The sequence below is a fragment of the Gracilinanus agilis genome, chromosome 3 (assembly GCF_016433145.1).
Source record: "Gracilinanus agilis isolate LMUSP501 chromosome 3, AgileGrace, whole genome shotgun sequence".
Lineage (NCBI taxonomy): Eukaryota > Metazoa > Chordata > Mammalia > Didelphimorphia > Didelphidae > Gracilinanus > Gracilinanus agilis.
In genome coordinates this window covers 611,682,482-611,700,297 of record NC_058132.1, presented here as the reverse complement: position 1 = coordinate 611,700,297, position 17,816 = coordinate 611,682,482, and the positions used below count along the sequence as shown (strand labels likewise).

The following is a 17,816-nucleotide window of genomic DNA, read 5'->3' as shown; positions in this document are numbered from 1 at the left end:
AGGAAGGAAGGAAGGAAGGGAGGAAGGAAGGAAGGAAGGGAGGAAGGAAGGAAGGAAGGGAGGAAGGAAGGAAGGAAGAAAGGACCCTAAACAATAGTCAATATTTGTAGCACATGTGCCTTAGAAAAGGTTTTGTAATTAAGAGAAGCTATAGAAAAAGATAATGCTATTGCCAGAACCATCACTCTAGCCATTAAGAAATCAGGATAAAAAGAATATTAAAGTGAAGTTGTAAAACTCCAAAGGAGGTTTAAAATATTTATGTAGTCTTCAGTTTGTGCTAAGAGATTTCAAAGTTCAGCATGGCGAGACTTGAATGTGGCTCATTCATTGATTTCACTCCACAGTGCAGCCTGCGAGTTCCATTCCTCACTACAACACAGAGGTGACTGAAACAACGATTATTATCACCTGGATCCCTGCTCCAAGAATCGGTTTTAAGGCAAGTGGAGATGGATTTTAAGCCTGAAAGAGCTTTGAGGCTTTCTATCCAGGGGGATTTGGGGGAGGGGGGGCAGGTAGAGTGGAATAAAGCCTTTAGAAAATATAGGAAAATTCATCTTTAATGATTTGTATTATCTACAAATTCAAAAACCATCCACTTACAATCAGACTCCTTTGGCAATAACTCTTTTATACATTCTACCAGATTTTTGTTCAGTTAAGTGCCTTGTAAGAACTGAGATATTCCATGTAAAAGGCTGATTTAATGTTTTGGCTCTTTTCAGAAATCAAGATGGGGAGGGGAATGGTGAATACTTATGAATGCTATTATTATAATTATAATTGTTTAAATTATTTCATTGGAATACAAAGTATAATTAGGATGATTAAAATGGTTATAAATTGACTATAAACCAGGGCTGAATACATCTATGTAGTGTTTGGGGGCCTGAGGGTTGTTGTTTCTTTGTAAAATCATTAGGAGTCTGAGGCAGTATGTGAATAGTCATGAAAAAACTATGTTTTTCAAGAGAAAGCTTTGCTGTAGGTTGCCAGTGTGTCATCTTAAGTCCCTTTTCTATATGCCTTTCTGGCTTTCAGAAACCTTTTATGTAAAATGTCTGTGCCCACAATTAACACTTTTAAAAAAGGTAATTGCTTAAAAATAGATGTCAAAAGGACTTTGTATTATTCCACAAAATTCCAAATTGATTCTTCACTTCTAATAAGTCATTCTGTAATGGAAAGACTATTCACAGCTTCTAAAGGTTTAGAGCCAGGTATGGTAGTACACACATGTGACCCTTGCTACTGGGAAGGTTAAGGCTGATGGCATTCTGAGTTGTGGAATGCAAAACCAGTTGGGTTTCCACACTGTCTGGCACCAATGTAGTAATCCCTCAGGAGCATGAAGCCTGACCCAGGTCAGAAAACCTCTTGTGCCAATCAGTAATGTGATCAGCCCATGATAAGCCTCTGTATTTTTAGCCTATGCAAGATAGAGAACACCTTCACTCCGATTCTGTACCTCATACCTCTAAAAATATTTTGGCTTTGCTTTTTTTTTTTTTAAACAACAAAATGCCATACATGGTATTGACTGTAAACCTCAGCCAAAAATTGTTCTGGTCATGAATATAGATCTCATTAAAACAAGCAGAGTTAAAGGAGCTTCTGGCACATTAAATATTTTTTTAAAATTAAATATTTTGTATTTGCATAGCATACCACAGTTCATAAAGAACTTTTCCTCATTCATTGTCTCCTTTCATCCTCAACACATTCCTATGAGTTAGGCAAAAAAGGTATTATGCCCCATTTTCACAAATGAATATTCAGAAAGGGCAAAGGGATCAGGGAGAAGGGGAAAGGACCTACTTGTTTGAAAATATATCTAGCAGCGCTTTTCTAATGGCAAAGAATTGGAATTTGAGGAGGGGTGTCTATCAATTGGGGGAGGGTTGAACAAGCTATGATATATGGTTGTAATGAAAAACTATCATGCCATAAGAAATGATAAACAAGATGAGTTCAGAAAAGACATTGGAAAACTTATATGAACTGATACAAAGTGAAGTTAACAGAATCAGAAAAATAGTATACAGTAACAGAAATATTATACAATGATCAACTATTAAGGACTAAACTATTAACAGCAAAACAAGGTCAACTTGGGCTGCTACTAAGTATTGGAAGTAACATTTGAAACCAAATCTTTTACTGAATCAATGTCCAGTGTACCATGCTGTCTCTCTAGTCTCCTTTTGGTCCTTCTAGTCATCATCTTCCTGCTAGGGAAACATACTAAATTTCTAGCCATAATGGATAAAACAAGATTCTTGTGTAATTTGCCTAATTATCTGTGTCTTTCTGGGATTTCCCAATGGGAACACATTTCATAGAGTTATATGACTTTTATATGATCTTTAATCAGGAACACATAGCATTAGAGGAATTTACTTGATAATGGTCAATCAGAAGCCAGATAAACAAAGCATCATATTCTTTTTAATTTGTTTATTTCCTTTCAGTTGGGCGTACGACCAAGTCAAGGTGGAGAAGCTCCCCGTGAGGTGACATCAGAGTCTGGAAGTATCGTTGTATCTGGCCTGACTCCAGGAGTGGAATATGTATATACTATTTCAGTCCTACGAGATGGTCAAGAGAGAGACACTCCAATTGTAAAGAAAGTGGTTACACGTAAGGAGATTTAACTTTGCATTACTGTCTTTTCTAAAAGGTGACATGTATCCTTTTTCATTTAGTTTACCAGCATAAGCATTTCTCTCTAGGTTACTCTCCCATTTTACAGATGGAACACTAACCTTTTTTGTCCCAGTGATGAACTCCACGATAAAATCATGTTACATGGCTGGTGGTTTTTAAAAGTCATTTCATGCTTAGACAGATTTTAGCCAACACTACCAAAATAACTGCTGCTTATAAGAAATATACTTGGTAGCACATTCAATTTTCTACAACTTTTCCTAGTGTGCAAACTCTAGGATTATTTGTTTCTTCAGTAATCATGTGCCAGTTTTCTAGAAAACAAGTTATTGAGTCAAATGATATGTATTAACTTTCAACAATATTGATTTATATATAATATAATAATAAATATATATTTATAATAACTTTTGAAAATACATTTATTGTTTTGTACAGCACTGTCTCCACCAACCAATCTTCATTTGGAAGCAAACCCTGACACTGGAATCCTAACTGTCTCCTGGGAAAGAAGCACCACCCCAGGTAAAAAATATTGGAGGGGAAACTTGGTGGCTTGGCGAATAGAGAGCTAGACCAGGAGACAGGAGGTCCTGGGTTCTAACCCGGCCTCAGACACTTCACAGCTTTGTGATCCTGGGCAAATCTCTTAACCCTAATTACCTAGTCCTTACCACTCTTCTGACTTAGAACCAATATGTAATATTAATTCTGAGACAGAAGGTATGTGTTTAAAAGGAGGGGGCAGGGAACAGGGGACCTAAGATGCATAATACCCCATGAAATATTATAATGCCCAATTGGAACATGTAAGAGTATTTTCTATAGCAGTGATGTTAAGCTCAAACAGAGAGGGACGGCCACCAAACCACATATATTGACTAAGAAAACTATGTATTAATATTTTCTATATTCCATTGCATTTTTGTTTTGTTAAAAAATTTTCAATTATATTTAAATCTGGTTTGGGCTACACTCAGGAATGAGACGTGTTTGACAGTTCTGATCTAAATCCATGATTAGATTTGGGGGGGGCGTCATAAGCAGAAACTGGGGTCTCCTATGAATATAGTTTGGAGATACTGGAAAAGAGTAAGAGGAGTGGTTGCAGCATCAAGATCAGAACTAGAGTGGTTCATTTATTTTGTCCTTAATCCAAAGAGCTTTTGAGGGCTGACAAAAGTCAAGAGGGTAATGTTTTCAGTCTAATGGCATCCACACTGGAGAAATAAATATCTTTGGGTTCCACAGCTGAATAGGTTCCACTTTTCTTTGATTATGACTGGATATAGCTCCTCGATACAACTCCATCTGAAAGACAAGAACTATTCTCTGGCATTCTCGAATACTTGATGAAATGGTTCTGGACAGCCTCTTTTGTCTATTTTTTGTAAAGCTAAATATTATTGCAAGCATAATGGAAATGTAGTTTGACATGCAATAAGAGCAAATTTGAAGATAATCATCTGAAACTGGACTGATTTATATATGCTTTTTATTCATCACTGAAAATTTGGTCAAGTGGTTACACAAATGTGATTTTTCAAAAGGCTTAAATGAGTTTTATCCACAAGACTCCTAATGCAATTCTTTTTACTTACATACTAATGCAAGTCCTAATACTTACATGCTCACACGCAAGCAAACCAGTGAGAATTAACAAGCTTACTCCTTGCCACCATTTTGAAAACTGCCCTTAAATTGTCTTCTGTAATGGGGTCTTGAAGCAACAAAAAGGCTGTGTTTTGTTCCTCTTTAAAAATATATGAGAAATACCCTCTCCAAGAGCAGGGAAGGAAGAGAGGGAGAGACAGTTTGGATCTTATAATTTGGGGAAATGTGTTGAAAATTGTTATTACATGTAATTGGAGAAATTAGCATGTCTGAATAAAATTATTTTTAAAAACATATGAGATGGGGGCAACTAGATGACTCAGTAGGTTGAGAGTCAGGCCTAGACAAGAGGTCAATCTGATCTCAGACACTTCCTAGTTATGTGGCCCTGGGCAAGTCATTTAACCCCCATTGCCTGACCCTTACCACTTTTCTAAAGTCCTAAAAAATTTACTTTCCACCTAAGCAACCCCTAGGAAACAAGAACAATAAAAAATTCATTGTTTCTAAAATACATAAAAATAATGATCAATCCCAATGTCAGTGATAAAATATACTATGAGAATTTATTTTATACATACTGTATTAATTCCTGTATATTAGAGAGAATTCTTGTGTCAGAGTCTTGGATCACAGGCTCCAACTAGTCTGGGGACTTTTTCGGTTTTTTTCTTAGGAATTCTAAGGAATGCTTTCCTTTGAACACAACCTGGTTAATAGGTAAAGGAGGCCATGATTCTCTTCTGGCATGCCTACATGACCCCCATCATGTATGGTCACTGGTAGGAGTTGAGAGCTTGATGAACCACCTCCTAATTAACTATTTACCAGATCTCTTAAATATTTTGATTTTGACAATATTTTGAAATTTTTTTTTTAATTATGGATACTTTTGTTTCAGATGCCATCAACCAAACACAAAGGGAAAAATACCTTGTTACTTAGTGCTTCCCTTTGGGGCAAAACATAAACTAAAACGGAAGAGATATTTCAATGGAAATTATTGACATACTTAATGATAATGTTTTCTGCTTCACTGATATAATAAGAACAATGATACTGGCTTACATCATACTTTAAAGTTTAAAAATTACTTTATATAGTTCAATTTCATTTGACATGGGGTAGGTGTGATTATAACTCCCATTTTTCAAGTAAGAAAATTGATAGTACTTATACTCCATGGGTAGGAAAGGCATAAAGTAAGATCAGAAAGAGTCCTCAGAAGCCATCTTGTCCAATTCCCTCATTTTAGAGATGAGGAAATTAGCCACAGACAGATTGCTTAATTTGCCTAACATCATGCAGGGAGCCAGAAGCAGTATTTGAGCACATTTATGATTTCATCCATTTCACTGAAGAAGACTATGACCACTCTGTGGTATGGTAGATGGTTTTATGAGTTGCTGGCGCCGACAAGATTCATTCTTTTGGGGCTAACCTTATGCTGATAAACTTTTAGAGACTGGTTCTTGGATAATAGGCATGCAGTCTCTCTGCAGGGCAATGCTTGAAAGTCTTCCCAAAGTTTTCTACCATTTAGACTCTCTTTGCAGAGTATAATACTCTAACATTGGTTGTTCCATTTTGGTTGTATTTAGACATCTCTAAGTACAGAATAACTACAACACCTACAAGTGGCCAAGAGGGCTATTCTCTGGAAGAAGAGGTCGATGCAGATCAGAGTTCCTGCACTTTTGAAAACCTGAGTCCTGGTCTGGAGTACAATGTCAGTGTGTACACGGTCAAAGGTGACCAGGAAAGTGTCCCCATCTCTGATACCATCATCCCAGGTAATGGCAAAACAAGTCGTAGTCGTGGCTATTGATTGCAGATGAGCAGTTTCAATAGCAGTGGGGATTCATCTCTTAATCCCCAAGGGGTTCTATATCTAGCATATTTGGGCATTAACTTTTTGTCTCTCCACCAAGCCAAGAACACACCAGCTGTTTGGATAAATGCTTGCTGATAACACAGCTTTAAATGTCTGTGCTTTCCTGGGACGCTATTTGCTCCTTCAGATATCTGATGCAGTGGCATAATTATAGCAAATATTGGCATTAACCCTGCACTGTTCTCTAAAGTGAAAATTTTACTAAAATGTTGTTTTTTGTGCGTATTCAATATTCACTAAAAGTAATATGGTAAATGCATCCTCTTGTAGCTTTATTTGACAGATAACTCTTCTCACATTTTGCGAACATATTATAATTGTTCCCAAAACTAAACCCTGACTTGAGCTCAGTTATTAAACAAATGAGCATTTTGCAATTTCTTGGCCAATATAATTCTTTATACTTAAATCATGCTGGTAAAGAGAACACCTTCAGAGTCTGGTACCAAAACCAGCATGATTTTCTTGGTCAAAGAAGTGAATGGGAAAGTTCAAGCTGTACTGTTTAGTTTTCCTTGGCTTGTGATCCATCCAAAATGAGATTGTTACAGAGTGCCAAGCACTGGACAGATATGTATGGAGTGTTGCCTTTCATTTAAGAGTATTGTTGACCAATTTTGGGTCATTTTGATGCATATATTAAACATAGAGAGGCAGCATGTGGTACTGGCCAGATTGCTGAGCCTTGGGTCTAGAAGATTTGGGTTCAGCTCCCACTTCTAATGCTGGCTCTAATGTGCCAAGTTATTTAACCTCTATATGGCTCAGGCAATTCCCTAGGACTTGTCTCCTGAGTCACAGAGGGTTTGAACAGTATCAATAAAGGGAATTCACACACCCTGGAAATTTCCTAAAGTGACAAAAGCCACAGCTTCTGGGCATATTCATATTCCTTGATAAAACAAAATGGTGGTGAAGGTCTATAATCCAGACCTATCTGTTCTGTGCTTACATTCATGTTTGGATGGCAAGTTGCATGTATAAAACACAGCATTATGGAATATGTTGTTGCTTTGAGTTTTCTATAGAAAACCTATAATCCAACAACCTTCTTAAAAAACGAAACAAGCCTTTTCTAAGCAAGCTTCACGTTACTATTCCTAAAGAGTTTGGATCGGGGTTCCATTTTTTCCCTGTGTTTTTAGTAACTGATACATGTTGAAGATGTGATATTGGGATTCTGGGAATAATTTTGGCTTCCTAAAGAGTTTTATTTTATGAACCTATGTGGTTCAAATTGTACAGTTGGGGTGGAGAACATTTTCAGAATCCATAGAAATTCAAAACAGCAGTTTTTAATGTGGTTTGTGCTGTAAAGAAGCCAGGAAAAAAATAATGTTGATCTGGAAATTATTTTCAGATAACTTTGACAGGAAAAGTTTGCATATTACCATCATTGCTTTAGCATTCCATCAATTTTACTACTTGTCACCTGATGAACACTGCTTTATTTTTCCTCTTTTTTTTGCCTCTATTTTCCTTTTGCTCCTTTTGCTTTATAACCCAATAGAGGTACCCCAACTCACTGACCTAAGCTTTGTTGATATAACCGATTCAAGCATCGGCCTGAGGTGGACCCCGCTAAACGCCTCCACCATTATTGGGTACCGTATCACAGTAGTTGCGGCAGGAGAAGGTATCCCTATTTTTGAAGATTTTGTGGACTCCTCAGTAGGATACTACACAGTTACAGGGCTGGAGCCGGGCATTGACTATGACATCAGCGTTATCACTCTCATTAATGGCGGAGAGAGTGCCCCTACCACTCTGACACAGCAAACGGGTGAATTTTGAAAACTTCTGTGTTTAAGACATGGATGGTGTTGCATGTTGGTACCAGCTACTTTGATCAAAGGTGTGGTATTTTCAAAGGAGAACCAAGTCATTTGCCAAAGTCAAAAAGAAGGGTGAATGTGCATTTTGTAGGGTGGATTATAAAGGGAGAAGACTCAGAAGATTGAGCCAGATGCATTATGTTTTAAATGCCTATAAAGCTACCCCTAAAATTAGACTCTATTGGAAACTATGTAATGCAAGAAAATACACCTGATGCCTTTTATGGTCACGTCTGAATGGCATAATTAGTTATATTTGCATATTGCAATGCTGCTCATCACAAACCTGAGTCCTGGGCTCCTGGATGAGCAATACAGAGAAAAAGCCTACACTTGCTTCCAGATGACTGTTTTCTAAAGTATATTGGTCTGTTCTCCTCTCTGCTCCTCATCAACGTTCTGTGATCTCTCCTTTTACATTGGCTGAGTCAAAGAACCCATTAATTGCCTCTTTTGAAAGAAAACCACCCTTTAATCAAAGGCTAGTGACAAGCATGCAGCACTATAAAGGATCTCTGCTATGCATGGTAAGAAACATGCTGAGAACCTCTTTGCATGAGTAGAACCCACTGACTCAGAAAATGTAGCTGTACCAGTAGCTGTAGAAGGACCAGTCACGGGCACATACAGGTTACTCTTCTCTTTCTTTCTATGTGCATGCATTTGTATTTGGAAGTCCTGCTCTGTCTCTCTTTGCTGTATGGCAACTTAAGCCTCTCTTAGCCTTGGGTTCAATAGTGTCTCCAATGGCACTGAAAACGTTCTTGAAATTTGTTATCATGTTTGAAAAATAATGTATAAATATCAAGGATGGCAGAAAGGTTAAAGGAGCCTAACAGTATTCTGTGTGTGATTTTTTTTTTCCCAAAATAACAGTAGTGGAAAATTATGTAGATTAGAAAAGTATTTGCATGAGTCTGATTGTCATTTTTCTTTTCTTTTTTTTTTTGCATGAAAGTGTTTTTTTAACTTCCTTATAATTTTAACTTCCTCATAATTTCATTTCAGATAGGTTCATTTCTCCAATTTAACTTACTCTTTCTTCTTATTTGAACTTAGCTGTCCCCCCTCCCACTGACCTGCGATTCACCAATGTTGGCCCAGACACCATGCGTGTTACCTGGGCTCCACCACCATCTATTGAATTGACCAACTTCCTGGTACGATACTCACCTGTGAAAAATGAAGAAGATGTTGCAGAGTTAAGCATTTCCCCTTCAGACAACATGGTAGTTCTAACAAGTAAGTGATTCATTTGAGCCAGCCAATAAAACCTGATGCAGAACATATTGAATATACTATCTGCACACAATGTATTTGTAATTAAAAGCAAGAAATGTATTGGAATACTTACAAATTCAACTCTTTAATCCAGACAGATAACTACGGGAATCTTTATCTGTATTTCTAGTTTCATTAGTATGACTTTGATTCTTTTGGCACAGTTTCTTTGTGGATAGAAAACTTTGGTTGTGAGGACCTGAGGTAGAAACACGTGCAGCTCAAGCTAATGTCAAAATGAATTATGGTGAAGTCTGAGCCAAATGTTTTGGGGAGAAAGGAATAGATCTAAACGATTGCCACCACAGTCATTTTATTAAAATAAAAATGTGCCATTGGGCCATCTGAAAACTTAGAATAAAATTTTTAGAAGTACAGAATGAATGATTGTTTACTTTGCCTATTTTAAAGAAAGAGAATAGACATTCAAATTCAGCCTGTAGTGAGCATCTATTAGCTAGATGTTTCAGGAGACTGAGAGCTCAGAGAAAGTAGCACTTTGAAAAACTGACTTCTAGAGACAATATGTCTTTCCGGCTTATATCCTCATAAAATAAAAATAAATATAACTTGCTATGAGATGAGAAGTTGTGAGAAATTATTAAGTAATGTCTAATAAGGATTTTTAATAAGAAAAATATATACTTACATTCACATATATACACATATGCATATTTTCTGTTATAATTACACATACAAACATATATATGCATACATACATCTATTTTGTTCTTTAGTTGTTTTAGTCTTGTATGATGCTTTGTGACCCCATTTGCAGCTTACTTGACAAAGATACTAGAGGAGTTTGCCATTTTCTTCTCCAGCTCATTTTACAGATGAGGAACTGAGGCAAATAGGGTTAAGTATGCATATATGCATGGAAGGGCATCTGTAATCATAACTAAAAATATCACATCAACTGAAGACAGTTTCACTTCTAAGCAAGTGACCTTTTTTCTATATTTAGTTATTTTCTATTTTTTTTCTATTTATAATAAATCTAAGTTATTTTCTATATTTCCAACACATTTAGAGGTAGGTAGTTTCTCTTCTACTCGCCGTCATGGTCCTTTCCTCTGTTACCTCCTTTGACAGTGACTGAATTGAAGAACCTGTTAATATTTCCTCCAGGTTTTTGTTTTCAGGAAAGAAGGATAATTGAAGAGCACTCTAGTCTTATTTGCCTTCATATGGTTAAGAAGTATCACAGTGTAATTTAACCATAGTTACGGGTGCAACATTTTATGAGTTCTATATCATGCAAATTAGGCAATATGCTGGGAGAATCCGCTTAACATTGTTGTGAAAAGAGCCTCAGATTTTCCAAGTGTAAGAAAGAAAATGTTTGCATACATATCTGGCTTTCCCTCTTCCAGTAGTATTTTGTTTGTGGTACCTTTTAGAACTCTCCAAAAGTACTTCCCAACTTAGTAGATCACCACCAAATGATCTCTTTCTATTTCATACTTTAGAATAAATGCCTGGAATAAGTAAAAGGTACATAAAGGAACCCCACCACAGATCTTAGAAGTAGGTAAAACTTCAAGATCTTCTTTAGGCACAGACAGTATTACTAAGCCATATTTTGTAGATGAAGCCCAAAGATGTTAGATGTGGCTAGAGGGATGGGGCAATGAGAGATAGAAGAGAGCTAATCATAGAGTTATCACACTGAGAGAAGGAAGAGTCCTCAGGAGTCATGGAGATCAACCCAGCTTTGGGGATGGCGACTGGTAAAAAAAAAAAACCAGGCATAAGGCATTTTCAGACCTAACTAGCTTCCTTAGAAGCTCAACTCAGTCATGACTTACCACATGCAGACTTTCCTGATCCTCTCAGATACTGAGGTCCTCCATCAAAAATTACTTACTATTTGTTTTCTAGATGTTATATTTATACACATTGTCTACTTCAGTAGGGTGTGAGTTCCTTTAGGGCAGGAACTATTTAGTTTTTGTCTTTGCATCAGTATTTCTCATACAGTGACTGATTCATGGTAAGCCCTAAATAAATACTTAGTTGATTGAATGATTGTTCAATTGAAATCCATTTAATTAATTTACACAAAGTGTTGAAACAAGGAAATAACACAAGTCAAGAATTCCTTCCTCTTCATATATCTTTTTAATTGAAAAATATTATTTAATTAATTGATTTAGAATATTTTTCCATGGTTACATGATTCATGTTCTTTCCTTTCCCTCCTCCCATGCCCCCTCATAGCCAATGAGTAATTCCACTGGGTTTTACATACGTCATTGATCAAGACCTATTTCCATATTATTAATTTTGCATTAGGGTGATTGCTTAGAGTCTACATTCCTAATCATGTCCCCATTGACCCATTCATATAATATCTTATCATGACATGCAAGACCCTTATTCCAGGAACATATTAGCCAAAAATATTGTTAAAAATCATAATGAAGTCGAAATCTAAAGGTCCAGGTGAGGATGAGAAAGCCTATTCATCGGTTCCCACTTAAATATATTCAAAATGAAAGAAAGAGAAGTTGTCATATCAGTGGATTTAAAACTGGCCTTAAAGACAGTAGGATCTAAATTTAAGTCCCACCAGACACATACTGACTCCATGACCCTGGACAAATCATTGAAGGTCTCTGTGCCTTATGCGACTGTCTTAAGATTGTAATTGGAGAGAAGTTGCCAACCTACAATGGTAAAGAGGGTGCCTTCATCTAGGAGTTGCCTATACCAATGAAAACACAAATCCAATTTTGATTCCTGTTTTCAACATCATGTAGCATCTCTCCTTTCTTTACCACACCACCCTCTTCCCCACGCAGTGAATGCAAAAAGCAAGCTAATCACAGTGATTGTTTGAGTCTGGGCTTGGTACTTAACTCCCTTCAAAGTGATTCCTCTGGCTTTGTTACTAGATGACAGGGATGTTGTGTCTTTCCTGGAACAGATCCACATTCTCATGGTGCATGGCTTCATGCAGCACAATGTGCTGTATGCCAAAAAGAGATAAGCTTCCCCTCTTCTGAATACTTCCAATGCCAAAGACATGTGTAAAAAAACACCTGATGTTCCCTGTTTAAAATGAGAGAATAGGTCAAGGATTTGCTCTCTCATCCACTCAAATTGTCCAGGTCATACTTATGATGTCTTGGTTTTCAAACTGAAAGCTAAAAATGGTCTCTTTTTGACTCTTCAGATCTCCTTCCTGGTACTGAGTATTTGGTCAGTGTTTCCAGTGTTTATGAACAACATGAGAGCATACCTCTTAAAGGAAGACAGAAAACAGGTGGGTCATATCAGCAAGGTTAACTCATTCAATTTGCTAGGATGCTGGCACGTGCCGATTGCAGACAACAAAACTAACTGATTTTTTACTATCATTATTATTTCTTTTGCTGTCGTTATCACTACTACTATAGATAAAAAAGACTTCTCACAAAATAATTTTGTAAATCCTTTTAGTCCAACAGATTAAGTTGAGAAGAGTTCTGCCTCCTGAGAGGACCATCAATGATAAACAACTCCAGGAAGCTAATTACTTGTCTTTTCTCTTAAGTTCCCAGAAAAGAAGTTTTTACAGTCCTTCTTGTTTATCAAATCAGCATTTATAATTCTCTTTTTCAGAAAGTTCTTTCTAATGACTAACCTAATCCTCTCCCATGGTATCCTTTTATTCTTTCTTTGATAAAAAAAATAAGCTTCCTATTTCCCTCATCTGCCTGGAGATTTAGCACCCTTCTCTTCACCAAATTAAATATTCCTGTAATTGTGTGCAGGTGGGATTTATTTCAGCTTGTCATGACTGTGTTCAATAATTACATTTCTATTAAATATTAGCTCATCTTTCATCACTTTTACTTTCAACCAGAATGCAGTTCATGGCTTGTTTAAGTAAAATGCTTCAGATGAATACAATTACAAACTATTAGTGCTAGAAATACTATTTTAAGATCATCTCCCCTTGATTTCACAGATGAGAAAACTCAAGTCAAGAGAGCTTGATGTTAGGGGGTGAGAGATAATGAAGAATCCAGGAGAACTAGATTTTGATGAGGGGGTCTTGGAGCATGGTGTTGTCCTCTACAGTAATAGAAGGGGTGGGGGGGAAGGCTGAGGGCAGGGGAATGTAATGTGGACTTATAATAGACCATAGGTGGTGGCAAAAGTCTTTGAGTTTTCAACTCACAAAAAATCCTAGAATTTTAGAACCACAAAGGATCTTAGAATTATCTACCAGGAAATAGGCAAAGGCAAAGAAACTCAGGAAAACCACATGGCTACCTAGATAAAGACAAGAACTCAAGTCTTCAAGTCCAGTGTTCTTTCTACTATGTGATGTTTCTCTTATTAGATTTTTGGATTGAATAAGAATATGGACATCCAGGTGAAAACCTTAGGAGACATGTCAGTTCCTCCTAAATTAGTGTTTCCTAGTCAAATTTCATTATTTGCTTTTTGAAGTGAATTTCCAGTATATCATCCATACCCATATTCAAATGTGAATCCATAAATATATCTCAGAGACAAATGGAAATGATCCTGGTGTTGTCTACAATTCCATTTGTAGAATTACTTAAGAGTTGTCTATAAATGAGTTTATAAGTCATTATTCATTTAGGACTTTGATGTTTATATATGTTTTATTACACATCTTTCTCCCTAGCTCCTTCCTCCTAGTTTCCCTATTACTGTAAAGGCAACACCAGTCTCCAGGCGCCCCCTCTTCACACCCTAGGAGTTATCCTAGACACCTCACTATTTCTCATCCCCCCAATATCCAAGCTGTTACTAAAGCCTATTGATTTCAGTTTTACATCTCTCAAATACACCTCACACCTGGACTATTGCAATAGTTGCTGGTGAGTCTGCCTGCCTCAGGTCTCTCCCCATTCTAGTCCATTTTCCATTCAGTCACTAAAGTGACAGGTCTAAACTTGTTATTTCTCTGTTCGATAACCTCTAGTGGTTCCTGTTGTCTCTGGGAACAACTACAAAAAGCTCTGTTTGGCATTCAAAGTCCATCACAACCTGACAGACCCTCGCCTATCTTTCCAGGCTTCATATACCTTACTCCTTACCACATACTTTTTCATCTAGTGACACTAGCCTCTTGACCATTCCATGAAAAAGATCCTCCATCTCTTGGCTCCAGGCATTTTCTTTGACTAGTCCCCCCATTCCTGGAAGGCTCTCCCTCCTACAATTTATTGACTCCTTGGTTCCTTTAAGTCTCAATTAAAACTCCACCTTCTACAGGAAGCCTTCTGTAACCCCTCTTAATTCTAGTACTTTCCCTGTATTAATTATTTGCTATTTATCTTATATACAAGTCACTTTGTATATATTTGTTTGCCTGTTGTCTCTCCTGTTAGATTATAAACTCCTTAAGGACAGGGATTGTTTTTTGCTCTTTTGTATACCCCACATTTATTCCAGTGTATGGTACATAGTAGGTGCTTAATAAATGGATGATTGATTGATGGGTTGATAGAGCTTTTTCAATTCAGTAGATCATACCTGAAATATTCATTAATGTGTTAATGAAGTTAGTTGGTTGCTTTTGCCCTTGCACTCCTTTTCCCTTCCTGAGTATTTTCTTTGTATTGGTGGAAAAATAGGTCTTGATTCCCCGACTGGCATTGACTTTTCTGATATAACTGCCAATTCCTTCACTGTCCATTGGATGTCTCCACGAGCCCCCAACACTGGCTATAGGATTCGGCACCATCCTGAGCATGCTGTAGGAAGACCTCGTGAAGACCGGGTTCCCCCATCAAGGAACTCCATCACACTTACTAACCTGAATCCAGGCACAGAATATGTGGTCAGCATTATATCTGTCAATGGCAGAGAAGAAAGCGCTCCTTTGGTTGGCCAACAGTCAACAGGTAAATTACTTCTCAAACTATAGGAAAATTCAGAGGGCTATCCTCTATCATGTCCTATCTTCTATGATAGAGGTTTTTGGTTTTTTTTTTTTTTATCTGCCTCAGTCTGTTTGACAGACTAAGGTAGACATGGGGAGTAGGAACAGGAAACTCTATCATCCCAAGAAACTTTTAGAGTAAATTTTTATGTAGGTATTTATGTCTCAAGAATCAAAGTTTTATTCAATATCACCATCTGAATGGGGAATTTGCTATGTTTTTAAATTGCCCCTAGGAAGAGTTGTTCTCATAGTTTTAATCTGTGATAATTAATGCATTTGATTTATTATACCTTTAGTAGATTCTCTGACTCTGAATTAATTTTTACCCACAAATCCATGTGTAAATTTTATGAAAAATGTATGTTGGGATTGTCATTAAAATATTTGCAAACTTATATTAAATAAATCTAAGTCTGACTTGAAACTAATTGAAATGAAACTTTTTTCCCAATAATTTCACAGTTTCTGATGTTCCAAGGGACCTTGAAGTTATTGCTACCACTCCAACTAGCTTGCTTATTAGTTGGGATGCACCTGCAGTTACTGTCAGATATTATAGAATCACCTATGGTGAAACAGGTAAGATAACAAAATAGAATTGGCCTCACTCACTCACTCACGTCATATTTAAGACAAATGGTAAGAATTCTAATCCAAGGCTCTTCCACTCTCCTATCCTCGAGCCCAATGCAAGAGTTCTTCTTGCCCTCTTCTATAGTTTTTCCATTGGTTGGGAGGAACTGTAATTAACTACTCTTTAAAAGTGAATGAGTAGAAGGCAGCTAAGTAGTTCAGTGGATAGAGAGCCAGATCTAGAGATGGGTGGTTCTGAGTTCAAATCTATCCTCAGACTTCCTAGCTATGTGACCCTGGGCAAATCACTTACCCCCTTGCCTACTCTTTACCACTCTTCTGCCTTGGAACCAATATACAGTGTTAATTCTAAGATGGAAGATAAGGGTTTTTTTAATAAAAAGTGAACAAGTAAAGTACACTTCAGTTTTCTCTCTTTGAAATATTTATCTAGCAGACCTACCACTTTGTTTCTACAGGTGGAAGCAGCCCTGTGCAGGAGTTCACTGTGCCTGGCACAAAATCTACAGCCACCATCAGTGGCCTTAAGCCCGGAGTAGATTATACCATCACTGTTTATGCAGTAACCGGTCGTGGAGACAGTCCAGCCAGCAGCAAACCTGTGACCATTGCATACCGAACAGGTAGAAACCATTCTAGGGCTACTGCAGATTTCTTTCTACTGAAGATAGTTCCAATTTTGCTTTTGATTTCATATTTTCTTAAGCCACAATTTAGCTATTAGTCACACTGTTGACTTTCTTAAGAAGTAAAGCCCACTTTCCCCCACAAACAAAGAAGGAAAGTCAACTTAAATATAGACCCAATGGCACTGAGATCAAAATTATTGGGGGGGAGAGGAGAATGAGTGTCTTGAAATTGAAGATACGTATAAATAAAACAGAGCAGCTGTCTTGAAAGTACTTTGTGTGTAGATCACAATTCCACTGAAAAATTATGGTTTAATTGCATTGATTTATTGTACTCCAAAATTAGCTGTTCACAAATAACCTGGACTTTTTGCCATCTTTTCCTCCAAGTGGACTAAAAAGCATTATCAGATCAGAGCATTCTGAAGCATCAAGGTACAAATTTACCTAGACCTCTGATGGTTTCCTGACTTCTATTTGGTTTTCTTTCTAGAAATTGATAAGCCATCCCAAATGCAAGTAACTGATGTGCAGGACAACAGCATCAGTGTGAGGTGGTTGCCTTCAAGTTCCCCAGTTACTGGTTACAGAGTGACCACTGCTCCCAAAAATGGCTCAGGACCATCTAAAACAAAAACTACAGGCCCAGGTAAGAGAGGACTCAGTTTCTCATTCAACAAGATGAAGATAAAAGTAGTTGTTATTTTCTTAAACATTAATTCAATTAAATAAGATGGACATTTATTGGGCAATTACTATATGTTAAGTGCTGTGGTAGGCACTGAAAGGCAAAGGGGAGCAAGATACTATGTCTCCTTTCTAGATACATAGGGTCCAAGGATTTAAACTTGGAGGGAACATTAGGGATTATCCTGTTCAGCCCCCTTATTTTAAAAGCAAGGAAACTAAAGTCTGTTTAGAAGATACCTAAGGTCACACAGTAGATAGATAACAAAACTGGGATTGAGACCTAGGTCCTGGATTCAAGTGCCTTAAACACTAACTATCTATGGGACCTGGGCAAGCCACCTAATACCCATTGCCTAGCCCTTACCATCTTCTGATTTGGAACCAATACTCAGTATTGATTCTAGGACAGAAGGTAAGGGTTTTTAGTTGTTTTTTTTTTAAAAGCAAAAAGCAAAATATAAACTCCTTTCCTTATAAAATGAAGTTCTTTTGGAGGAAGAATGTCTTTTGTCTTTGTATCTCCAGCACATAATAGGTACTTAATGCTAATTAGATTGGATTAGCCAGCTTCTCGGTCCTGGACAGAATATCCTCATACAACACGTGGGGAAAAAAGAAAAAGAAAGAAAGAAAGAAAGGAAGGAAGAAAGAAAGGAAGGAAGGAAGGAAGGAAGGAAGGAAGGAAGAAAGAAAGA

At 37.1% G+C, this 17,816-nt stretch overlaps 1 protein-coding gene across 1 annotated transcript in view; it reads left to right on the top strand.

Annotated features, from left to right (window-relative positions):
• FN1 (fibronectin 1) overlaps positions 1–17,816 on the top strand; it is an 87,495-nt gene that overhangs the window by 48,704 nt on the left and 20,975 nt on the right. Inside the window, exons 21-31 of the mRNA XM_044670739.1 lie at positions 348–442; positions 2,475–2,643; positions 3,109–3,195; positions 5,886–6,077; positions 7,689–7,961; positions 9,073–9,255; positions 12,476–12,565; positions 14,898–15,167; positions 15,671–15,787; positions 16,261–16,425; positions 16,925–17,080. Coding sequence (XP_044526674.1) covers positions 348–442; positions 2,475–2,643; positions 3,109–3,195; positions 5,886–6,077; positions 7,689–7,961; positions 9,073–9,255; positions 12,476–12,565; positions 14,898–15,167; positions 15,671–15,787; positions 16,261–16,425; positions 16,925–17,080 — 1,797 coding nt within the window. The remainder of the gene's footprint in view (positions 1–347; positions 443–2,474; positions 2,644–3,108; positions 3,196–5,885; positions 6,078–7,688; positions 7,962–9,072; positions 9,256–12,475; positions 12,566–14,897; positions 15,168–15,670; positions 15,788–16,260; positions 16,426–16,924; positions 17,081–17,816) is intronic.